Source organism: Ixodes scapularis, unplaced genomic scaffold (assembly GCF_016920785.2).
Source record: "Ixodes scapularis isolate PalLabHiFi unplaced genomic scaffold, ASM1692078v2 PGA_scaffold5__190_contigs__length_132052651, whole genome shotgun sequence".
Lineage (NCBI taxonomy): Eukaryota > Metazoa > Arthropoda > Arachnida > Ixodida > Ixodidae > Ixodes > Ixodes scapularis.
The window spans coordinates 102,178,038-102,204,444 of record NW_024609880.1 but is presented as its reverse complement, the minus strand read 5'-3'; the positions used below and the strand labels follow the sequence as shown (position 1 = coordinate 102,204,444).

The following is a 26,407-nucleotide window of genomic DNA, read 5'->3' as shown; positions in this document are numbered from 1 at the left end:
ATGGCCGCCAGGATTGTGAACAGAGTGATACACTCAACTCTCGCGGACTTCGACGTTGGAAATAGCTACGCTTCCCAACTTATAGAAGAGCGATTGAAGAAATTATCGTCCAAGATAATTATTGTGAGTATGGTTTTATTCATGTTCACTGCGGTGTAATTAGGAAGCGTATAATATTGCAGAAAAGAGGATCAAATATTATGCGCTGTTATGGTGATGCGAAGCCACAGAATTTAATCTGTGTTTTATTACGTTTCTTATTATTGTGCAGCGAGCGGACTTTCAAGATGTGCCTACGACATTGTATCGCGACAAATACCACCGAGCCAAGACGAACCGTTTCGGGCTTTTGACTACGTGACATTTATTAGAACACATGCCTGTTCTTCAGTACCTCATGCCGCGCCGGTATACGAGCCTTACTCCTCGCCCATTGATTGGTTACTAAAATCCTGGAGTCATTCAGCACCATTAATTGAGTGGTACTAATAAAGTAATCAAAAGTAGCCTGATACCTGATAAAAATGAAAATTGAAGTTACAATAAAAACACATAAAGCAGGCTTAGGAGACCTGGAGAAATAAAAATCACTGATTACCGTATTTACTCGAGTAATAGCTATATGTGTTCTGTGGGAAAGTAGGCGGAAGGGTCTTGTTCATAAATGGTGCGGCTATTACTCGAGTAAATATGGTACTACGGGGCCACTGAGAAAAAATAAATAGCACTATTCAGCTCATTATAAAATACACGGCGCACCACCCAGCACTCAGTTCATTCCCAAATATAGTGGACGTTTAGCTCGGCCACTGCGAAACTATGAACACATTTTCTGGTTTGTATTAAGCATCGTGTTTCGTAGTTGCTCTGGGCATCTGGACTTGCGTCGATTCCTGATATCAACAAATTTTCACAAACACATTTCATTAAAGGAAATTTAGTGAATTAGCTTAATAAGTATTGATATATGGCTTAAAAGTTACCAAGTGGAACAAGTTACTTTGCAACACCATGTTCTTGTAGCACTCAGTTTGCATAAATGTGTTTCTATTAGTGCTGTTGTTGTTTTTTTGTAAAATTATTGCACAAATGGGAAGAGACAGATTTATTAAAAAGAGTTTTACTTCGGCACCAAGAAACCGGCCAAAAGCCCTTTTTAATTGTCGAAACAGTTTACCTTGTTTTTCTTCTAGGTTGACACCCATCAAAGCTTGACCGCCCATCAGCTGTTGGAAGAGATACGCAAATACGCTGTAGGTTATCAAGAGCATGGTGTAAGACCGGGCTCCAGGGTGTGTACGTATATTGGCAATGCAGTTGATACAGTAGCGGCAGCCTTCGGGGTTGTGTTTGCGGGTGGTACGCTTGTCATGGCAAAGACGACCTACGTTGCAAGTGAGTGCTCGAAACGCCTTTGTTTGATTTGATGATTATAAATATAGCACGTTTTGATAAAATAAAGATAGCTTATTATGATGCCGTTCTCATAGGGGAATTGGTGTATACGATTGAAGACAGCCAGTGCACTTTCCTGCTAACTGACGAAGAATCCGCATCAAATGCTGCCAAGGTGGCAATACCATCAAGCATTAAGGTGGGAGATCTTTATCTATTTATCGAATTATCCGTTGGCAACGCTGTGAATGCTTTTATTGCGTTTGCATTAGTGCTCTGTTACATGCGCTGACCTCTGACTGGTTAGGACTAACCAAAGTTGGCAACGTCGCCACGGGAGGTTGACTGTAGCCGCATTGGTTGCGGAAACTTGCTAGGAAACACTTTCTGCAAGTGCCAACTGATAACAGAAGGGATGTGGATGCGCTAAAGACCCTATATTCTGGGAAAGGTGACGCCATTCTTTGAACAAGCCGCCGCGCACACTATTGGGCAGTCGTCACGTGGCATCCTGCTTTTGGTTTGGGACTTCCGGTCGCACTTACTTTCCCAAGCTGTTGCTACGCCGCAGCTAACGGGCGGCCTCGCCTGTTGAAAAGTCGGCCGGAGTGCCTTTGAGTGTTCCCTCTGCAACTAAAGTTGATCCTCAGAGGGCGATCTTGCTTCACCGAATCGGCCGAAAAGATTTCAACCCGGCGTGCGGAGGTGCGGAGTACGCTGGCTCGTCAAATGTGGCGTACGTGCTCGCGTACTATGCTTTGTTTCGCCCCAAGTTCATAAGCTTGCAACGCTGTCGCGGCTGCGGACGCGACCATGTGGAAGCATCTATACCCCGATTCAACATAATGCGAGCGAAGCCAGTGCGACAAGCACGAGTATGCTTTCTGTCCACATATTAAAAATAAGTAGTGAATCATCTGAAATCGTGGAGAATATAACTGCAATTGGGCGGTTCGTTATGATGAATAAAAACGATTTGCGATTCCCATGAAGCCGAAGGGGCGAACAGGTGCACACGAGACACTGACCGATAACGCAACTTGGTAGAAATGATTGGGACGATTATCCAAAGCACTTTTGGTATCCACGGCTGGACGAACACATCTAGAGCGGCTTCAGGGTCGGATGCGAATGCGGGCTTTAAATGAGGTTATTTCCATACTTATATGGCAAGAACATTTCACACTACCGGCATCGCGCCACTGCAGCTGCGGAGACGTCGAGACGCTTGGGAACATTCAGAGGGCGTCTCTGTCACAAACCGGAATTTTAAGGTGAGGTAAGCAGGGTTTTTTTTGGAGGAGGAGGGAAGAGAATGCGCCACTTTTCCCAAATACAGCGGCTTTAGGACGCAGCATGCAGAGCCGCATTCGCGACTCCAATTCACTATATTTGGCGCAACTTGTCTTCCAAAATGGAGGTTAAAGTGAAGGTTGGAGATGCCTGCTGGTATTGGTGGCGTGCGCGAACTACAGGGGGCGCTTCTCTGGCTATCATCATTATCGTTTGTGACATCATGGGTAGGACAGACTGGGACAGGCTGAGCGGATCTTGGATATCTCGTCTCTTCAGCTAGCTTCATCCGCTGTTTGGTAAACGCGGGGCAAAACCTCTTTCACACTTTGTGTTTATTTGATGAAGTTATATTTTCAGCAGGACATTTGACCAAAGCTTAAAATCGTGGCACGCGTATTCGTGCTAACAAAAACTTTCAGCACTGTGGTGTGAAAACGCGGGGATTGTGGTGTGTGTACATCTACTATAGCATAAAGTGTGTATTTGTTTTTCTTATTATTCGATTTGGGCAGAATAAACATAAAAATAAATTTCTAATGAAGTTGAAAATAGGAAACTGAAATTCGAGAACCTCTCACGTGTGTGGTAAAGACTTCAGTGAAAGCGACTCCGTGTATCCTGTTAGATCCAATGTTTTATTGTGTGTGCTGGTTTCTTATTACTTTCAAGCTGATTCCTTTTTGAATTTCGTAAACCAGTAAACAAATATTTTCTCAAAATAACTTGCAGGAAGAAGTGGTGGCTGGCCTCCGGTGTTTTCAATTAAATCCCCGTTTATTCACCCGGTATGCTATTTTCTATGAAAGAGGCGTAAATTTTGCTAACTGTGCTCCAGGTAGGAGTGGACTGCAACTGCTGAACGGGACCAACACCCAATAAATTGAAGCATGCCAACAGCCTTTTCAACCTCCTCTTAACATCATCAGACCAGAATGGTGTCACCTCACAAATTGCACTTTGTCCCAAAGCCGAGCATCCTCCGACGAATTGGATGAACACGATGTCTTTCTGCTCACGACGCAGCGCTCGTGACACTTTCTCTGCACATTACCTCAGTGCTGCGATAACGTATAAATGCTAGTGGCCGAACTTTGATCATTCTTAGTGGGTTTTTTATTCGGCACGCTACTAATTACAGTCATAAAATAATTTAAAAAGAAAACTTTAGTACGCCTCTTGTCTTTTTCGTAAAAAAAAAAAAAAGAATATTTCAACCGCTTTTGTTTATCCCATGAGCGAGTGACTATCGCTGTTTGAAAAGCTTTACATCTCTATTGCAATCGGCCAACTGTGCCTATAATTTTGTTTTACCGTGCAACAAGCACAACGACTAATATATAACTTTTCTTCTTTGATTCGCAGGCATTGTTTTGCGTGGGAAGCGCGCCCGGGTTCATCAATGTTCTCCAGTTTCAAAAGCTTTCAGATGCCTCATTCACGTCCCACGTACCTACTGACAACGAAGAAGAGGTTGTGGCAATCCTGTATACGTCAGGATCAACGGGTCTTCCGAAGGGCGTGGAAATTTCGCACAAAGCGTACTGTGCCGCGTTTCACACGTGCAGGTATGGGCGCTGATCAAAGTGCTGAAAAAAAAAACAGTTTTTTCACCGTCTTACCGTACCGGCAGCCGTTTTGTTTGTTTCCCGCATTTATGTACCGAAGCAGGCACATTCAGAATATGGTAGTTTTTTAAGTATAGAAAGAAAGACGCAGAGGTATATTGTATATTTTTCTTAAAGCAGCCTTAAGTTAAAAACAACTATTTCGTTCTGATCGAGTACCAACTTAGTCTATTCACATGCATAGTGGCATATTGAAACAAGTCACTTGTCTGATATAAAAAAGTGAATTATAGCAAAGAAATTTTACCCTGCTTAAAACATTTCATGATGCTGTGAAGCCGTGGGGGAAGCCGTATCTTTTAGTATTATCTTACTAAATCAATTACATTGCACAGAGGCACTCAAGTATTGTCAATCACATCACATCTAAAGATCAAGTCTAAAAAAAGGGTGTATCACCGTACACCCTTTTGTCCCAAATAATACACCCCAAAAATTTTAGTTGGACGTACAGCGCCCTATAGTCGAACAGACGGCCCCAAATTTTACGACGGGCTTGATAACGGTACGATATATATATATTAGAGCGCAGCTCTTAGGGGCCCGTTCCCGGCTTGAGCGGCGTCGGCGTCGCCGTCGCCGTCGGCGTCGCCGTTGGCGTCGGCGTAACCAAGGTCACCCCAAGGTCAAGCGACCCCTCAAGGTCATCCCAAGGTCACGCGGCCCCCAAGGTCACCCCAAGGTCACGTGACCCCCAGAGGTCGCGTGACCCCTCCCCCAGGGTCACGTGACCCCCCGCCGAGGTCACGTGACCTCCCCGATGACGTCATCGTCACTGATGACGTCACCGGCATCCACATCGTCATCGTCATCATCACTGATGACGTTATCAGTGACGTCACTGATGACCTCACCGGCATCCGCATCGTCATCGTCACCATCACTGATCACGTCATCAGTTACGTCACTGATGACGTCACCGGCATCCGCATCGTCATCGTCATCATCACGGATTACGTCATCAGTGAAGTCACTGATGACGTCACCGACATCCGCATCGTCATCGTTATCATCGCTGATGACGTCATCGGAGTCCGCATCGTCATCGTCACTGATGACGTCATCAGTGACGTCACTGATGACCTCACCGGCATCCGCATCGTCATCGTCATCATCACTGATGACGTCATCAGTGACGTCACTGATGACGTCACCGGCATCCGCATCGTCATCGTCATCATCACGGATGAAGTCATCAGTGACGTTACTCATGACATCATCGGCATCGTCACGTGACCCCCCAAGGTCAGGTGACCCCCCCCCAGGTCACTTCACCCCCCAGCACCCTTCCCTCCTCCTCCTCAAGAGTTGCGCTCTAATTCGGTGTTACAGGGAGTTGTAAACGGCTTTCACTTTTTTTAACTAGCTAAAGTACGTACCAAAGACCGTATAAAGAAAACACTGAACCTTCGCAGTGGGGCCAAGAAAACCCTGATTATTTTTTTTTAGTCAGTAACACGTACATTAGTTATTTTAATAAGTTGTACCACACGACTATCAAGCCCCTCGTAAAATTTGGGGCCGTCTGTTCGACTATAGGGCGATGTACGTCGAATTGAAGTTTTGGGGTGCATTATATGGGGCAAAGGGTGTCAGAATACACACTTTTTTTTAAAGTGAAAGCATGTAAAACAAACATGGATGCTGTATTTTTATTTGCTGTTTTTTCGTTTGTTTGTTTACTTGATTTTTTTCAGGTTTTATACGCATATTTACTCTAAAGAAAATTTTGTATTGTAAAGAAGTTGAAGAACACGACTGGGAATTGATGCACACGAAAACTCACCCAGGTTCAACGTGCTGGCCCTTCGTGCATAATTTGTTTTTGTGCTCTATCATCTTGCTTTGTCCTGTTCTGTCTTTTTCTCTATGCTGCCGACCGGATGACTATGTATTACTTGATACAAATATATTACTTTATATTGCAATAAAACTTTACATTAACATTATATTACATTCTTCAAATGTTTAAAAAGAACTTCCGGGTGCAAACGATACCTTTCTTTAATTTTTGAGGTAACTGTATTTATCAGTTTGTAGTTCATATACCACACCACCGCTTTTCTGAATTTCAGGTCTGCTGGATTTTGCACTGAAGAGGATGTCTTCCTTTGCTGGAATCCTTTTACCCACGCGGCCGGTTTTGCGGTAGCCATGTTTTGCATGTTTTCAGGAGCAAAAATAGTCATAACCAATCCTTTGATTCCGTACAAAGCTTTCCTGGAGGCTGTCAAGACCCATGAGGTGAGAAATTTTGTGTGAAAAAAAGAATAGAGGTAATTCCTAAGAATAAATTATCTATGTCAAGCCGCTTAACTTTACCATGAAGGAGCAGACAGTGTGCCAATTTGATCGTAACTTTTAACACAAACCCACTTTGCAATAAAATAAATGTTATTTTTTATTATTGTCTGAAGGCACTAAGCTAGTTACGCTGTTCATTTTCTTTGTACGAAGTATATACGAAAAAACAGTCCATAATGGAAGTATCATCCATGTTTTCTCGTTTTCGTGATTTTTTTTTTAGGTAAGAGCTGTGTTGGTTTTGACATTGAATCTCTGTCGAAACACGCGAACGAATTTATAAGAGCATATTTAAGGCAGAACAAATCTCCCGGTTCACGTGAGCTTTATTATTTATTCATGTTGTATTTACGTTCAGACAGCATTACACTGTATAAAACGAATCTCCAAGAAATTGCACATCAAAACCAAAATGAACGAGACTACGTAAAAAGTAAAAATAAAAAAAAATAAAACAAATCTGCGAAAATGTAATTAAAACCGGGAGATAGAGACCCTTATGCAAAAGAGAAATGGGTATGAAAATAATCTAAAAAAGCTCTTATAAATCACTATAAAAAATCACTACAGGTATGACAGCTTAAATTGAAAGCATGTAGACTTAATAAAACGCTTGCAAGCGCCGCACCAAAATCAAACACGATTATAAAAGTGACCGACCTTGGCAATGATATAGTAAAAGAATGACACAACATTCAGACACAGACGCACGAGAGGAAGGAATAAAGATGCCCAAAAACCCTAAATATAGAATAAGAACGTACTGGGTAGTAAATGTAAATGGGATGTCATGATCTAAACGACGTTCCCCAACAAGATTATTGAATTTTAAGAACTAACATGCAAACTTGATAGTAATTGAAGAGTGACCACCTGGTATCCGAATTGTTTTCTGTAGTTACTTTGGATTGTTGGTGCCTTTTCTATGCGTCCGTTGAATTGTGTAACGTGTTACGCTAGTTTGTCCAGTTGAGCTGAGCCCTGATTTGTATATTATTTGAAACGACTTAAACTACAACAACTGATTTCAGGCACTCTTTTTGACTTAGTTCAGTACGGCTTTTTTTCAGAGATAGCCGAAGCCTGCCCTTAATGCTGCGTTGAGATAATGGTAGCTATGATGATGATAATGTCAACCTAAATTTAATACTGGTCATGTTTAAGCTTTTATATCCTAAGAATAGTTAAAAACACCAAAACCGAAAAACGCCGAATATTTAAAGTCAATATCGACTCACTCGCAAATTTGAAAACGTTCGTACCCCCGTCAAACTCGCAGAATACCCAGTTTAATGCAGAAATAAGTGTTGTCCACCACAATTTTGTATTCTGAAACACTAACGGGTTCTACTGAATGGACTCACCAGAAGTGTTCTCCGAAAAAACAAAAAAAACAAAGTGATATCACTTTTATATATCCAAAAACTGCAATTATTTTTTTAACAGGAGCTTGAATGGTCGAACGTAAAATCAAACGTTGTCCTTTTATTTCTCTATCTCTCTTTATCCCCAAATTATCTTTTTGTTAACGTTTACTTTGTGTTTAGGTTCAATGTGAAGATACTTAATATTAGTAATAATACAAATTTTTATTTTTCAGCGAATATGTTTACTTTAACGAAAATAATCTCATGCGCTCCCACCAACTTTATTAAGGTGATTTAAATTTAAAAAGAAAAACTTTACTCTATACCAATCTTCAAATATATTTTTTCTATTTATCGCTTGTCGATCGTTTCCCATTTTTCATAGACACTCAACTTTTATGAATAGCAATGAAGGTTCGAGAAAGACATTTATATCACCACTTTTTAGAAACGCATCAAGTTACAAAATCACTCTATTCTAGATGATATGGTTTTAATAACATACATCTTGCTTTATTATAAGGAATCGATTTCAAATTAAACAAATTTAATTGACCTGAAATTTAAACAAAATCAAATTTTTTTTTTGGTCGTGAGTTTGCATCTACTACAACGCTAAAAAGTAGTAGTAACTCTTGGTTTGTTCCTTATTAACTCGTTTGCACATCTTAGACTTTGAGAAAAAAAACGTTAACATGGACAAAAGAAACTGAATAAACAATCCGACTGTTAAAGGGGCACTGAAGTCGATTCTGAGATCGTCCTTTTTGGTGACAACTCAATCTAGACGCTCTAAGCATCCGGACAAACCGGAAATTGCAATCGTGCCTAGCTTATATTCTTGTTAAAAACGTGTTCAAAGATCGCGAAACGCAATTTTTGGGAAGAATTTTCTTCCGAGTAAACTGGTAGACGAAGGGCGCTTGTCGGCGAGTTGCAAGTGATACCTTCGCCCGCGGAGAAAACGAGGAGTCTCATCCGAATACACACCTATCAGACTCTCTTTGAAACAAGTTATAATAAAATAATTCGGAATCTGCGCGTATTGTAGGGCTTTCATTGGTCCATAAAATGAAGTCCGCTATAGAAAATAGTCCACATCTTTATCGATTGCCTAAGATGAATACGCGGTTTCGTAATAAGACACTTAGTATATGTGGGAACTAACACATTTTAAGCATTTTCAGATCAAGAACGGCCTTTTTGAAAAATGACTTCAGTGCCCCTTTAGGGATTAGGTGGTCAGATTTGTTTATCCGGGTTACCACCTGTTGAAACTGTTGAAATGGTTACTTCAATTGCTTTCGTTCCGAATTTTGATATGTGATTAATTTTTGTCCATCCAACTTACAACCCATGAAATATACTCTAATCCACCTGTTAAGCCATTGCAGAAGAACGTAGTTAAATTTCAGTTTAGAATTATTCAGATAAAATATTTACTGCCAGGACTTCCTGAAAATACAATATTACTTTTGGGACCAGAAAGTTCTATTCCTTCTACACGCAGTATCTGAAAGACACTTGAAATAAGGCGTTAATTTTTTTTTTATCTCGCAGGTGTCTGTTTTTATTGGCATTGCGGGCCAGATGCAATGTATTGTCAATGAAGTTCGAAGAAACAACGATAGTGTGCCTCGTGTAAAAAAGATCTTCATGGGTGGTTCAGTGATTCCGACTTCGCTTGCACGGGAGGTTGGTGAAATCTTCGACGTCGAATCACTTCTCAATGGCTACGGCATGACTGAAACGTTTGGCGTAGTGTGCATCTCACCTGTCGGACAAATTACCTTCGACAACAGCGGAGTTCCTCTTGCCGGTATAAAAATCAAGGTATGCCTGAAACTTATCGGATGGTACACGTTTATTTTTTTTTGTTAGGTTTAAATCTGCCGTAGCAGTGTACTTACCGTTTAATAATTATTGACGGCGATCAGCAAGCAAATGATTTACACGCAGCAAAGAATTATTTTATGGATAACAGGTGCGATAAAAAGTTTCGAGACTCATTTTATAGCTTGAGAAAAGAAAGTAATGCGCGCGCAGCACTCAAAGGCAGAGATCTTTGTGTCTCATTGTGCCAAAGGGTCTCATTTTGTGAACATTTGGAGCTGCGCCACACGAGCATTTTGCCACAATGCGCCAGGACGTAATGCGATTTCACCATAGACTTCAAACCAGAGCGAAAGAGAACATCAATTCTGCGTGAAACTCGTGCTGATTCATATCAAATGTTTCGGTTTTAGCTTTGACGAGTTTGATGCAAAATTGATCTTTGCTCTCGCTCTAGTTTGCAGCCTATTGTGATATCGCCATTGCGCCCGTGCTCGTGGTCACAAGAACTGGTATTGCGCAACTCCAAACGGTCAGATTACGACACCCTTCATCATGAGATACAAAGGTCCATGCTTTCGAGTGTTGCGCGCCCTCTTCTTTTACGCTGCTAAGATCAGTGTTGTAATTCTTCCATCGCATCTCGCGTATGATTACTAATATCTATAGAAATCGACAACCAAATTTAATGTTCTCATGAGCTTATACACGTGATAATGAGGGAATACTGAATTGTAATGTGTTTAGGAGCTTCCAGACGTTTGATGTAACATTGTAACATCGGTTGGCCCAATGTCTCTAATTGCGCCTCACAATACATGAGTGTATGTACGAAAAACATTATGATGCTTAAAACTCTTTGGAAGGTAATGTAGAACACTTTACATTTATTATAGAGCACGATTACGTAAAAATATTCAGAGAGCACTAAACGATTGAACTTTCCAGTAAACTTTAGGAGAAGAAATAGATGGTCTTAATGATAGAATTGAAGTATTAAAATTTAACATGGCATCACCTGAACATGATCACAGAGGGGTGCGTAGAGGGTGGTTAACGGATTGGCGCTGGAGAGTGATCGAATGTGTCGTGGTTGCTTGTAACCGCCTAGACGAGATATCACAGAGAGTTTTCGAATGCTCGACCGGGATCAAGTGGTTTTTATGCCGCATTTTGCAATACGATCAGCGAGGAGATGACAAAACCGTTGATAGTCTGCGAGCGTCTCTGTTTTTCCGCCTGCTCCCCTCCTTGCCACGCGACATGGCAGCGCATGCGCACTTGCGATCGATCGGCGCGGGGGGAATCCGCCATTAAATTGCAAACACTCATTGTGGTTTCAGGTGGACTCTTTCTTATATCTAGGCTTACTGTAGAACAGACTGACATACTGACGCCATCAGTAGGGCTGAACACTTTCGATCTGAGTCGAAGTCTGAGCATTTGGAAGGTCCAATCTACGTTTACTTTAGAATAAATGGTCGCGTAAAACAATATCATATTATTTTTGAAGTTCGAGGTAAGAGGATAATAGGGAGTTTTCGGGAACCGTTTTTCAACATCCGATACGGTAGCATGGGCCGTCCGGTACGAACTGCGCATGGGAGAGTCTTTTGCCGTAGCGCATGCACGATTCGGGAAAGGGAGGGGGGGGGGGGCATCATAGCGTATCGAATCTGCAAAAACGGTTCCCTAAGACTCGCTAACGCCCAAAATTAGAAAATATACTCGCTAATCACAGAAGTTGTTTGAAGGCCGTTGCTAGACTGCGCCAACTAGCTGGTGAAATATCGTCATGCTTCAATCACCCCGGGCAAGGCTTAGGTATTCAGAACACCAGGGGCAGGTTTTTCAAAATCCAATGCTGTTAAGCAGGAGATCGTGGATGTTTTCGTTCACGTCATTTACGAAGGTTTTTATGATCAGATATGGCCTACTGTTTTTTAAATGCGTAATGAGCGCGCTCCGATCATGCTTTAAGCATTCGAACTTCTTTTTGACGCATTATTTTGCGCATTACATTTATTAGTCAGTACATTTTGAAAATTTGTCGACTAGGAGCCCACAACACCTGGGAAGAGATACATAAGCACATCACATCTTCCTGTTAGAACGGTTTAAATTAACTCGCCCCAGGACGAGCCACCTTGAGAAAGTTAGGCTACGCGACACCCCCTTGCAAGAACACAAAGAACGGGTACCTTTCCACCTAAAAGAATTAATTCGAGCAGCCGATATCCCGAAGAACCTGCATCCGATTCACATTAAGGCTCGACGCATCGCTAGAGCGTGAACAATGAGCAGGAAACACGACGATAGCCCAACTGCAAGATACACTGACGCGTCCCTGAATCCGCATCAGCCAGCCCATGCTGTATGTGTAACCAGTGCAGCAGGGTATCAAACAGTGCTGCCAACCATAGGGATTTTTCTCCAAATCTACAAATTTCCGTCATCGTCTTGGAGCGAAGGGAAATTGGTTCAAATCTAGGGATTGTTTATCAATAGGTTTCACAAAGCTTTAGAGACACGTTCCTTCCCGTTTCCCTCCTTGTGCCGGCCGAGCGCAGCGGGAACAAGGCTTCTTTGTATATTGCCGATGCCAGACATAATCTCCCAGTGCTTACAACAGTGATTTCAGGGGGCCACACAAGGCCAAACTAACAAAGTTTAAATATGTAAAAAGTTTTAACCAAACAAATTTAACCTTTAAATCGACGCCCAACTACAGGAATCTATTCTTAAGCTACCCCATAACGATAATCTCAATATTGATGCACATTAACATATTTTCTGAATACCTAGGGAAGTCTAGGGAAGTTTTCGATACAAATCTGGCAAGAAACGACTTTGGAGGTTGGCAGCACTGGCATAAAATCGACATCTACAGCACTGGCATGCTGTAGATGTCGTCCGCACGACATCTACAGCATCCGCCGAGGAAATTGCCATTGCCCTGGCCGCCATTAAAGGCGACGATACAATCAAAGTGCTCACAGACTCCCAGGCAGCCTGCCGCAATTACCTACGGGGACGCATGTCCTAAACAACCCTTCGCGTCCTCAAGACCATCTCCCGGTTCCCCGAAGTACACCTCGTCTGGGTACTCGGACACGAATTCCTCGAATGTAATGAGGAGGCACATGCCGCTGCCCGCGCGCATACACACCGGGATATTAGCCAAGAGGGAACACCTTCGTTTCCTACCCGCATGCCCGGCCTACTCATTAAGTGTGCCGACGTACTATCCCACTACCGTCACAGCGGAAGAAAATACCCGGCATCGCACGCAAGACTACCACGAGATGAAGCCAAAACCCTCCAAAGACTGCAGGCCAACACATATCTCCACAGCACCCTTCTTCACTCCATGTACCCCGGTCAATAGCACGCCACCTGTAATTTCTGTTCTTCTCAACCCCGGACCTCATACCCAACCCGACTCCATCCTATAATCAGTGGATGGTCTGCCTGACCAGCCCGTACCCTGGGATCCAGCAAGACCTGGTGACGTAGGCCCGGACAGCCAGCCGCATCCAGGGTATCCCGGACAAAGGATGTCCACTACCGGGCGGGTTGCCTAACATGTGCACCTGATGCTCGTTAAATAAAGATTCACTGAATGAATGTCGATGACTTCAAGCTCTGCATAGTCAGACTTTTGTTGCTTTCAAAAATGTTGGCTCTGACCTGACTTCGGAAGTTTGATGGGCCATTCTATTGACTTAAGTGGGAGTATAACAAAGCACACACCGAAAACATGACCAGTATATCAGAAAATGACATCAATCTCTGACTGTACTTCGTCTCACCTCATGCCCGGACGCAGCCGTCGCTACGAGCTAATAGCATCCCATAGCATCGAAAGAGCACCATGATGGCGTTCATCAATATGCCTGTACGCGTTCTATCATCGGTAAACCAATCATAAAACGAAAAGAACTAGAGACTTGCACTTTTCACGCTGCTTCATTGGTCGCCTCAGATCGTAGCGTTGGCTGCGTCTGGACTTAAAATGAAACGAAGTACAATCAACAGGCGAGGCAACACTCATCATGCGCGACACTGGAGTAGCTATGTTTGCGGGTCCAATCCGCAAACGTATACCTGCTCTCTGAATGTTGCAATTATTCTAACGTTTCCTCTCTTTTAAAGTAGTACTTTGCCACTGGGTTGCCTTGATTTACATTAGCATCACCCCCTATTCTCTACAAATTTCATGCTAAGACAGTAGTTTTTTTATTCAACTAGCTGTGTGTAAGCTTCCGATTGGACAATTTATTAACAGAGGTTGTTACAAATATTTGACTATCTCCGGAAACGGTAGTGCAGCTGTCGCTTCTAGCAAATATTATTCTAAAGGAACAAAGGAATTGATGACCCAATATGATGACCCAGGTTTTGGACAAATCCAGTGGAGGCTCTCTCGGCCCCTACCATAATGGCGAGATTGCGGTTCATGCCCGAGGCGTCATGAAGGGCTACTATGGGCGTCCTGAAGCTACCGCTGAAGTCTTGAGCACCGATGGATGGTTTCGTACAGGTACGACGTGCTTGTTTTTTTTGTTTTTTTTTTTAATTTTGACTAACAAGAATACGGCTTTCTCGGTCTGACCCAAATATTTCTATTCCGCCAAAATTGTCGTGGAACCAGAGTGTTATTATGCACTTTTTAAAGTTCATTATCCCATAGTGCGTCCGTTGAGACCTCTATATGACGCTGTAAGTGCGTACTGCAAAAACATGCGGACATGAGATGGGGCAAAGATTAACCATAATATAACCAGTCTCAAAACTCTGCGGTTTGGTGCTCGGCTAACATTTTAAATAAAAGTATTACGTGCTTTATTAATACTATATGAATCTTTACGTGACATCAGAATTCACTACGATCCTACTTCGGTTGTCATCGCTGTGTTCTAGATAGGCATGCCACAAACTTTTTTCGAACCGAAGGTTCGATGATCGAATCAAGCGGTTCGAAAGGTCGAAATATTTCGAATTTTAGAACTTGTTAAACTAAGAAGTTCGACGATTTTCGAAATTTAGAACTTTTTACGCTGCAAAATGTGATGTTTGTCGAACGTTCGAATTTGATAGACTAAAAATTCGATGATTTTCTAACTTTCGAGTTCTTACAATGAAAAGGTCGAAGCTTTTCGACAATTCGACCTTCCTACGCTAAGAAATTTGGTAGTTTTCGAACTTTCGAACCTGTTAATGTAAACCATTATAAAATTGTCAAACTTTCAATTCCTGAAAAGTCAAATCTTCGACGAACTTCGAAAATTTAGTGTAAAAGTTCGAAGTTCGTCGAACTTCGAAAGACCGGCGGGCGGTTTCATTTGGATTCAAGCAGTGAGGTACATTCGTTCTTTTTTCGCATTTTACATGCGGTGCCGGATTCCTTGCGAAAGACCATGACGTTTATTTCAAACATCGGGCATGCTTGGTTTTAAAGAAATAGATTCCCGAAGGAGCGAGGAAGGACGACGGGTTTTTGACAAATGTCGTTTGGGCCATGTATGAAGCGCGCTATAGCCGAAGCTATTTATGGTGGAGATGTTAAACTTTTTAAAAATAATCTATGTATTGCCTACGTAAGTGTTGTCTTTAGATATGATTATTGTTGTTCAAGACAAGTTCCGAAGAAATAGCCAAACATGTATCTACGGGCAATTATGCCCTAAACTTGGTAATTTTTTGTCTAAATTGTTTGAGGTATCGCATTTAACATGAACACCACAGACAGTGCATATCATTACCATCTGTAGAATACGAAATAATGTTTTTTTTTTCACGCTGAGAAGGAAATTAACTCATAAGGGAAGATTTTTAAAATTGTTCAAGCTCAATCACTACGTCATAAAAAATTAAAAAAAAAATTTTAATTTTTTTTTTTTACGTTTGTGGGACCTGTTTTTTTTTTAGACTACACATTTTGGACGGAAAAACGTGTTTCGTAGTTCTGGGCCTCTGAATATGCAAGAATACAACACTTCCGGCGGGTTCTGGATAATTCTTTTTTTTCTCTATAGCTGTTAATTTTTACATTTATTGTTACGTTTATTATTGTTTTTTACCAATGGCACAGTTGTTTATGTCGAAAAGATGTAGCCTTGAACTTCCGCACCACCGAGCATGTGACGTGTAGTGCCCTCCGACAACAAGTTTCTAACAATGACCATCTACGCGATCTTTTATGCAGTGAAGAGCGACAGTAGCTATAGATATGCTTTAATAATTTCATATTAAAATGAACTCCACCATGCCCTCTTTGCCCGTATTGTTTTATTAAAAAGTCCGAAATATCTGTGGGGAGGGGAGGGGGACTGGCGTTCCCCCCCCCCCTTTTTTTTCCCCGTTTTTCCTCTTCTGACGCCACTGGTATGGTAGAACGCTCCTTGACCTCAAGTTGTGTGGGCTTCTGTGTTTTTGCCCGGCGTTTCTTCTGTCCCAGAAAATAAAACTCCAAAGCAATTACAAACTAAAAAAATTTTCAAGGTGCAGGCGAGCTGGTGTATGTTGATCATAATGCAAAATCCTGAGACTGGGAATGAAATTCGAAAGAAAAGTGTAAGAAGAAAGAAAAAAAGGGATAGGACAACGTCTCAAACTCAGCTGAGTTAAGTTTGAGACGTTGTCCTGAGTTGAGTTTTCAGCTGAGTTGAGTTTGACACGTTGTCCTGAGCTGAGTTTGGCACGTTGTCCTGAGCTGAGTTTGAGACGTTGTCCTGTCCCCTTTTTCTCTCTTCTTACACTTTTTCTTTCAAATTTCATTCCCAGTCTCAGGATTTTGCATCATGTACAAGCTTAACATACTATATGCCAGCGTCACTGGGGCGGCGTTCGATCAGATTTCTACCACCGTGCAGGGGGGTAGGGAGGCAGCATGCCAGATCGCTTCAAGGTTTTTCTGAGCCTCAACCACGTGTAGCCCCTGGCCGTTTCGAACACGATGAGTATCGTTAAACAGCGCGTTCGTGTGATCACTACTTCGTGATGCACGTTAATGGCCTCCCGGGCTGGCGGTCACAATTAATGATCTAAGGTCCCACGTCACTCTGCGCTAGCAAATATTCCAGCACATAGGGGACACTCGTTGTCTCATTTAATTGCCTAACCACCTTCGCGCAGTCTAAATATCACGCCCGAACTTTTCCAAGCCTGATTTCGTGAAAACCAGTGAGGCGTGATAACGTTATTGGACCCTGAAACTGTGGCGCAACATGAAAACCGGACTTAAACTTTGCGTACTTGGACCTAAAGGAAATTCGAAACCTTCGAAGTTTTTTGCTCGAATTTAGCCCTAAAAGGGAATCAAAACCTTCGACCTTTTTGAACTTTATGTGGAAAGAAATTTGAAATCTTCGAATTTATCGACCTTCATGTCTCTAAGAATTCTAACAATTGAATTTTTCGAATTCAGATCCAAAGAAATTGAAAACATTAGATTCATTCGAAATTCAAGTTAGGAAAGTTCAAAATCTTCAAATTTCTGGATCTTCAAATAAGAAAATATACTCGAAATAATCGAACCCGAACTTTTAGAAACAGTGAAGACTTCGACCTTTTCGAATTCGAAACTCCACGGTGTCTGAAAGATGCGAATTTTGCGAATTTGAACCTCCGTTTGGTCGAAAATATCGAAATCTTTCGAATTCAAACCTCAGCTCGGCTCGAAAATGTCAAAACCTTTCGATTCGAACCTAGGGTGGTTCGCGGCATCCCTAGTTCTAGATGTGTGCACGAAAGCGTGCAGTGGCGCATTTCTAGACACTCATCTGCAGTTCTCGAGATATCGCATGTGGTGTTCTCCTCTTTCTGTGTTATTATGCATATGGCCGATAGTCATTGTAAATTTTCTAACGTTCATGCGCGGAACAGAGAGAGCGTTCGCTACAAAAAAAATAAAATCTTTATTTAGGCAAGTTATCATCGATCTCGGCTTGTGTACGAGCCACTCACGAGGCAGCTAACATAAACAACACCTGCCGCAAATTGCCGCCTTGACAACGCGGACGGTGGTTGAGGGGTGACTACTTCTCTGGTGAGGCATCGACTTAAGCTCCGTGGGGTGTTAAACCAAACAATTAAAACTGGTTTTGAAAACACTCTTATATTAAAGAAGTGATTTGATGCGTGCGATTAGCGAACTTTCACCTCAAACCAAGTTCGAATCGAACAGTGCTAAATAATGGACAAAAATGTAAGTACAAGTTCAATATTGAATACCAAAATTTATATTTGCAATGCACAAGAACTTAGCAAAAACCGTCTAAAAAAATCCGCCTGCGTGTCTATTTTACCGCCAAACCACTGAATAATACCTGATGATTGATAACCTGAGACCAGCTCGCCTGCACTTTAACTGTTTTTCTACTGAATGAAAAGGGATAAATACTGAAAATATTACATTTTGATTTTCAGGAGATTTAGGCTACTACGACGCTGAAGGACGGATTCATGTTATTGAGAGATTGAAAGAAATGATAAAATGCATGGATAATGTCGTTACCCCGGCTGAGCTGGAAGAAATTTTAACCACCCACGAGGCTGTCGCAGAGGCCGCAGTTGTGGGCGTTCCAAGCTCAAAGTATGGCGAGGCTCCCACAGCCTGTGTCGTTGTCAAGGACGGCTTCGAGAAAAACCTCGAGAGTCTGGCGACAGAACTGAGGGAACTCATTGCTGGTATATGTCATGTTCCTGATATTCTAACTTTATTTTTGATGTGATACGTACGTGTCTAACTTGCACATTTCAAAGCTTAACTTTTAAGTATCACGCACAAGTTTTGTTATGGGAAAAGCGGCCTATGAGCTCTAATCATTAATGCAAAATGATAACTAGAAATCTCTTGGGTGTCCTCCCTCTCTGCCACCTTCACTCTCTCTCCCCTTCTCCCCACCTACCCCCAATTACATATATCATCCTCTCTCTCCCCACCCCTCTCCAGTAGGCACGGGGTCCTACAAAATTAACTACATATCCAGAATAAAATATTTGAAGTAAAAAAAAAACAGTTCTATAAAATATTTAGTGCGTTGTATTGTACCGGTATTTAAACCGAGGCCACAGTTGTCGCGTAAATTAGTACTTAATTTGTTTGTTTTCTGCAGTCATTACTTGTAAGGAGGTATGTGAAGCTTTCTTGACATAACAAACTATAACTGTATGGATTTTATTATGAATATAAATACTTATATGTGGAGTGAGGAAGATTCAGAAGTGCAGCTGTAATAATATTGTGAACGAAGAGGGGAGGAAGTGGTTATTGAATTTATTATATTAAAGCTAGGAGGCAGGCCAAAAAGTGAGCCGCTCCTGGCCCCAATTTTTCGCCGGCTATCTTTCCCGTTCCCTTCGTCCAACATTAATACAATAAACTCAATAACCACTCCCTTTCCTGTTTGGTCACTATATGTTAGGGTCTGCGAATAGTGGGTCGATCCGAGTAGCGCACTGTCATCCCTAGCATCAACAGCGCAACGAAGTTGTACACTGTTAGCAAAAATAACACGCCCAAACGTGTAAACCGTTGTCCCATAGCGGACACGTCGAAACGTGTTCGTTATACACGCAGCCATCTGTGTTATTCGCCTACACACGAGGTGCTGGGTAAACTTAGCACGCTACACCGTGTCTGCCTTCCGAAAAGCACGGTTCAACGTGTTCCTTATGAAACATGGCGGCCAGCAGCCGAGAACAGGCGAGAGACGAGCCCAGCGAGCCGCGCCTTTCAGCCGAATGGAAAGCACACAGGACGCAATTGTTCTTGTTCGATGTCTTTTATGCAAAGTAAACAGTCTCCAAGCGGCGGACGTAGCTACGTGCAAAGGTACGTACGTGCGTCGTCGGCGGTCGGTGGCGTGGGCAGCTACGACAAAACCGCTAGACAAAAAAAAAAAAAACGAAAAAAAAACGAATACTGAATGTACATGGATAAACAACTCAAGCAAACTACTTGGAAACGCGCGGTAGCTTGCGCCACCTAGTGAGATTTCTAGCAACCAACGAAAGAAAAAGCAGGAGTCTGTTAATACGCTGGGAACTATCACGAGTAGACGCAACTCTTCGTACATCACAGACAACACGAGCACCACGTAGGACACAGCAGCGACACATACACAAACACAACACCCCACCCTACGCCCGACACTTCCTACTAACGTCATTCTCTCCCCGCGGTGTATATAAGCTTGACATGTGCGGGTTAGCTCTTTGGTCGCTGACCGTTACAGATTTATAGAAGACGACACAAAACACGGCACAATGGACAGACGTATGTAAGAACTGTTTGAATTTAAAAAGTATGGAGGCAAAATCTGTAAAGTTAGTCCGTTGCGAAAAACAATGATGTATTAACAATAAATCTTAAACCGGCCATGAAAAAGTTCAAATTTTTGTTATTTTCATGCTCGACCAGTGTTATGAGCAGTCCGACTAGCTTGAATCAGATAGAAAAACAAATGATTGGGATTTTATCAGTACGTATTCAATAATCAATGGAAATTATACTTGAACAAAGCATTTTTTCTATATATTCTTGTGAAGGACGTCCGCCCAACACTTCACTTCCGCTAGTTGTAGTAAGCGTACGGGAGCAGACGCCTTGACTTTTGGGCCTCACTTTTGGGGCGTTTTCATGCAGTTTCTTGTCGTATGTCGTGTTGGTGTCGAGTGGAGCGGTGGGGCTTGGGAGTTTGTGACCGGTGTTATTCGTAATCACAAATGTGGCGCTGATGCGTTTTTTTTTTTTTTATATTTATAGCGCCATTACCCCGAATATTGAAAATTCACGGGTTCGTGGCACTGCATTATGCTGATTCGCGAGCTCCTTCTCTGTTGACGTCATTTTTCTGGTAGCACTCGTGGATACTGCAAGGGTTTAAACAGTGTGCACCGTCTCGCCTACATCCGCGGTGACGTACTCGACCTGTTGAAAATTATTGCTTCCGTCATTTTGGAGTACGCAAGACAATTATCTCGCTGTTCTGGTTTCGGTTATAAAAGCAAGGCAAAACGCTCGTAGTTCCCGCCCTCAGTACAGGTTGGACATCTTCCACACTTTGACACTGGATAACTGGATGAACGAGGATTTACATTTACTTCAGAGGTCACTCTCGCCGCTTCCTCGCCGTCGAGCAGCAGGATCAGCTGGCGACAAGCCGCGGATGAAAGGCTTGAGCATCAACAGTCCAAGCGCACTCTGTGCCGATGCGGGCGATGCGGGTTTCTGTCAACCGGTAGCCCAGCGCAGACCGTGACCGTTCCAGCTCTTCGTCATGACACGGTGTTGCAGAGAGCAGGGTATAACTACACGGACACCCGAATCGAACGCACTGTTATCATAAATCTTGGCTTGTGATTGCGCCTTTGTAGATCATCTTATTCGTTTTTCTAGATACGTACACGACGGGCATAACAAAATCGTTTGCATATTCCGCATACATCGCAAAAGCATTTACCATTCACCTTGCGAAAAGCGCAAAACACGGTGTCCGCACCGTCCTGACTTCCCGGTCTTTTACCTGCTTTAGAGCAGTTTGTACCTGTTAGTAGGTATGTCTACTGAAACTGCAACTTGAAACTTGGGGCAGTGCCAGAGAGAAAAGAAACAAATTCGGGCCTCTTCCCAAAGTAAAGAAAACGCACAATGTTCACTACGTAAAAAAATGGTCTCAGTTCATGCATCTGGGCAGGTAGAAAATCTTGCCAATTTATTCACACCGCATGATGAGCGCAACAAACTCACACGAATCACACGAGATTTACAGGAAAACATCGGTGATGACTTAAGTTTCCCTGAAATTCTTTATAACCGGTCGTTTGCGGGACCTAATCATCTACTCGAGCGGTGTGCGTCGCTGTGCGAACACGTCGCTGTGCAAAGGCAGTCCAAAGACACGAAGCATAAAAACGGCAGATAGGACAACTATGCGAAGACCATTGTTCAATTAAAACGACGTAATTTTGTTGAAAACGCCCGGAGCTTTTTGCTCACGGTATGCGTCGGGAATCTTCCACATTTTGAAACGGAACGATGGAAGATTTACTGTAAAAACCCTCGCTGCGTCCTCCCGGACCAGCTGGACCAAATCAGCTGATGACGACGGGACTGAACGTTTTAAACGTCAACCCCGCAACAACCAATATGAGCTCCGTGTTAGTGCCGGTTTCTACCTCCAAGCACCGTACCACACACCACGAACGTTTCAGTTCTTCGTCGCATCGCCGTGTTGCACCAAAGAGAACGAGATCGCCGAAGTCAACGCAGCGCTGTCGTGAACGTTGGCTTGTGGTTGCACACTCGTGGACCCTGTGACTTCCTTCGCTTTCAAAGCACACACGGCGATTACGAATGGTACTTTCCGTCTTCCGGGAACATCACAGGGGCACTTCTCCGGTCACGTCTTCACTATGTGCTCGCAAACTGCGAAGCTCTATACTAAGCTTCTCGCGTCCCGTCAAACCAAAGCAATAGCGGCGCCATGCGTAGTTGGTGTAGTTGCCAGATTTTCTCCGGTCAAACAAAACAAACGAAAGCCAACCGGCTCTTGCTTCCAGCGTACATCGGCGTTGCGCTTGCTCCGTGGCCAGCTCGCTTGCAGTTGAAGGTTGAAGCAAAAACGAAACCAACTGCAATGTCACGTGTTCACAACGAGGACACACTTTTTATATCCATTTTAACTGTTTGAAACGAATAATTAGAACATGACTTTATTTGCGGTGTGTTAGAAACTATTATCACGACCCTAAACTAAATACAAGACATGGGTGACATGAGGGAAGCCGTATAGTGATTGACCAGAAAATGGCGGCGAGCACGGTAAGCGCGGGTTTCGCCAACGTCCTGCGACATGGCGCAATTGCTTTTGGTGCATATCTGTCTCCGAGACATGTTTCTTTCCGCGGCATTTGTCTCGACGGTGCTATCTAAGTGTGTCTCCAAGCATTCCGGTGCTTCGGTAGCCGGCAATGGTGCGGTCCTCGCCGGGGGCGATGCGTGTTATCGAGGTCGGCTACACGGTTATGCGTGTATGACCGGACCAAAACACTTCTTTTACAACCTCGCATGATTTCTGAACAAATTATCCGTTACTCATTGTGTAAAGTTATGGTAATTTGTGTAAATAGCGTGTTTTTCACCCCAAATATTCACCAAATACACGGGACTTGCTAACAGTGTAGGTTGCATTGGCGTTTCTTTCCACCGCAAAGTCTATGAATGACGTTGTACTATTCGATTCAAACCGAAACTTGAGAAGCTTAAAAAAAAGAACTATATATATATATATATATATATATATATATATATACGAAGCTTTAGAGGTTTGTTTTAAAAGGTTGTGAAAGCTACACATATGCGAATATGCGATTTGTGCAGGTTAGTTATACGACCAGGGGGACATGGAATAGAGAGTTAATCGTAATCAGTTGTCTAATTCATTAAAGTTTGTTAATTAAATTTTTAATTAGTAAAAATAGACGTATGGTGTTAATACAGAACTTGCTGAGCCTCCTCGAAAATCACTAATCAGTAATTTTCAGAAAGACTTTGAACGCGTGAGAAGCGTAGTAGTGCACTACAGTTACTACTCGTGGAGCAGGTACAAGGTTAGCCGCTGCGGTAAGGCGCCCGCGTGATTTTTTCATGTCTAATGAGAGCCCCAGCCTTGTAACGCGCTCCAAGAGTGGTAACTTTAGCGCACTACTGCGCTTCTTATGTGTTGAAAGTCCTTCTGAAAATTAATGATTTAGTTGCTTTGGGCGACGTTCAACAAGTTTTTAATTGGAACTATGTAACTATTTCACTAATTAAAAAGTTAATTCACAAATTTTACTTAATAAGCCGACCGTAAGTTTCAATTAGCCCATATACTAGGCCCCACTGGCCGTATTACTCACCTCCACAAACGGCATAAGTGTAGATTAAACATATTTTGAATAAATCTGTATGGCTTAAAAAGAAAACACCCTGTATAATGTGAACGAAGAGGAGAGGGTCTGAATTTTGATTTTTTGCTTTAATGTAAAAAGAAGTAACTTGGCAAAAATATATATATAGGTATATATATACGGGGTGTTTTTTTTTTACTCTTACACATTTGTTTAAAAAAAAAAAACGTGAAAGCTACACTAATGCGGTTTCTGCAGGTGGGTTATACGGCCAGGCGGACATTGTATGGGTGGCTAATCTTTGGGATAAGTCGGCTAATTAATTAAAATTCGTTAATTAACTTTTTAATTACTGAAAATGAACATATATTTCAATTGGAAACTTGCTGAGCATCATCGAAAACCCCTAAATCAACTATTTTTAAAAGGATATTACGCCGGGGAAGCGTTTTACGGCGTTCTGTAAAACGCTTTGTTTGGACGCGTTTCTGGATTTCGGTTTCTTATCGGAGCGCAACTACGCGCCAGCAATCCTGCTCCCCGGTGGTCGCGGCGTGAAGCCACCCCCTCGCCTTCCTCGTAGAATGGAGGGAAGTAGGGCGCACGTGTGTGGCGCGTCTCAGCCACTGAGAAGCAGGACCGCGGGCGCGGTGATGCGCTCCGATAAGAAACCGAAATCTAGAAACGCGTCCAAATGGAGCGTTTTCCCAGAATGCTGTTAAATGCTTCCCCGGCGTTATATCCTTCCAAAAATGGTTGATTTAATGGTTTCCGATGATGCTCTACAAGTTTCTAATTAAAACCATTTTTGGTTTTAATTTCAATTAAAACCAATTTCAATTAAAACAAAATTCAATTAATTAGCCGACTTATCGTAAAGATTAGCCAGCCACATAACGTCCGCCTGGCCGTATAACCCACCCGCACAAACCGCATTAGTGTAGCTTTCACGGTTTTTTTTAAACAAATGAGTAAGAATAAAAATACACCCTGTATATATATACACATATATACAGGGTGATTTAAGGAGACGCCAGGCTCTTTAAATCGACCGCAGAATTCGGTTTCTTAGCCTATCGCGCTACGACTTTGTGCAGCGTTGCCCACAGATGGTGCATTTTTTTTTGTACAATTTGCAAAGAGCGAACTTATTTGAGGAAAAGGTAAAGAAAGAAAAAGGCTTAGCTCCTATGGAAACGCAGCGACGCCACCGGTCTTCAAACAACACGGCGCTGTTCCGCACGGGAGACAAGAGATGGCGCAGTGAACGCCGCCAAGGAACGAGCCTACGGCGCTGAGAGCCGACGTCTTTAGCAGTCGATCTGTTCGAATCAAAAGGGGCGCGCGTTCCGCAGGCCGGCGACAGTCGCAGAAACAAAAACAGGCGCGATAACAACAACAAGCAACTTCCGTTCTTGTCCGCTAACGACGCCGGCTCTCGGCGTCGTATGCTCGTTCGTTGGCGGCAGTTGGCGTCGCGACCGCTTGCGCCATCTCTTGTCTCCCGTGCGAAACGGTGCCATGTTGTTTGAAGACCAGTGGCGTCGCTGCGTTTCCAGAGGAGCTAAGCCTTTTTCTTTCTTTACTTTTTCCTCAGGTAAGTTCGCTCTTTTGCAAATTTCAACAAAAAAATGCACCATCTGTGGGCAACCCTGCACAAAGTAGTAGCCCGATAGGTTAAGAAACCAAATTTTGCGGTCAATTTAAAGAGCCTGGCGTCTCCTTGAATCACCCTGTATATAACACTGACCATACTAGATAATCGTTTTTGTTTGAGAGAGCCATTTTCTTAATCCGAAGATTCCGAAGTATTCAATAAATATTTGATCGCACAAATAACAACTCCAAAAAGGTAAAGTGTCAGCTAGAACTTAAGCATGAACGCACAAACCATAAAAAATGACAAACACACTCAGCGGTGTGTTTGTTCCTTTATATACTTATAGTGTGTTCGTGTTTATGTTCTAGCTGACACGTATACGTAACATGTACCAATTAGCTCTGCTTGAGACTGTACTTCAAGATGTTCTGGATACCATATTAGAGCCGGCTATTATCTAAACCCTAAGAAATACCTGCGGGCCTACTTAACCGCAAAACACTCTAAGAGCAAATTTTCGCGATCTAGGATATTGCTCAGAGAGTGATGAGACGGAACATTTGTTTAGACCTCAAAATTAAGTCTGCGCTGTGGCATTACGCAACGCAAGCATGACGCTTTGCCTTGCGTAATGTCACAGCGCAGACTGTATTTTTAGGACGGATGTTTTGTTAGACCTGGCTTCTATTTGAAACTCTATTAACTTCTATTTGAAAGTGACAATGAAGAGAAACACTAGTTAGCTTACCCGTACAATGCACAAGGCACCAAGAAAGCAAATGTGACTTGTTTGTGTCATGCTTTTTCTATAATTCTCGGAATTACATGAACGCGAACGTAAAGGTCTTCCTGCTGCTTTTTTATCTGCCAAAAGTAGGGTTATATGAATGGAGCGTTAAGCTTGGGGGAGATTGGTTAGATGATCTTACGTCTTCATATATTTTTTCAAAGGTCAAGCCGCAGTGTTCAAGCAGCTGTATGGAGGTGTTTTCTTCATGAAATCTCTTCCCAAGTCCGATAGAGGAAAGATCCTAAGACAAGACCTCAGAACAAAGGTGGCCCATGAAATAGAGAAGTTCAAAAAATAG

General features: G+C 42.7%; 1 protein-coding gene across 1 annotated transcript; it reads left to right on the top strand.

Moving 5' to 3' along the window:
- On the top strand, positions 1-26,407 carry LOC115315181 (4-coumarate--CoA ligase 1-like). The gene is made up of 9 exons (XM_040216891.1): positions 1-123; positions 1,194-1,395; positions 1,491-1,594; positions 4,054-4,256; positions 6,392-6,560; positions 9,548-9,820; positions 14,219-14,363; positions 18,251-18,511; positions 26,271-26,407. Exons 1-9 carry the CDS (start codon positions 1-3, stop codon positions 26,405-26,407), a joined length of 1,617 nt encoding a protein of 538 aa, XP_040072825.1.

Excerpts from the sequence above, each read along its gene's own strand:
- LOC115315181 (XM_040216891.1), top strand. The coding sequence starts at position 1 with ATGGCCGCCAGGATTGTGAACAGAGTGATACACTCAACTCTCGCGGAC. Across the intron at positions 1,396-1,490 it reads AAAGACGACCTACGTTGCAA|GGGAATTGGTGTATACGATT; the intron begins GTGAGTGCTCGA and ends CCGTTCTCATAG. Across the intron at positions 14,364-18,250 it reads CGATGGATGGTTTCGTACAG|GAGATTTAGGCTACTACGAC; the intron begins GTACGACGTGCT and ends TTTGATTTTCAG.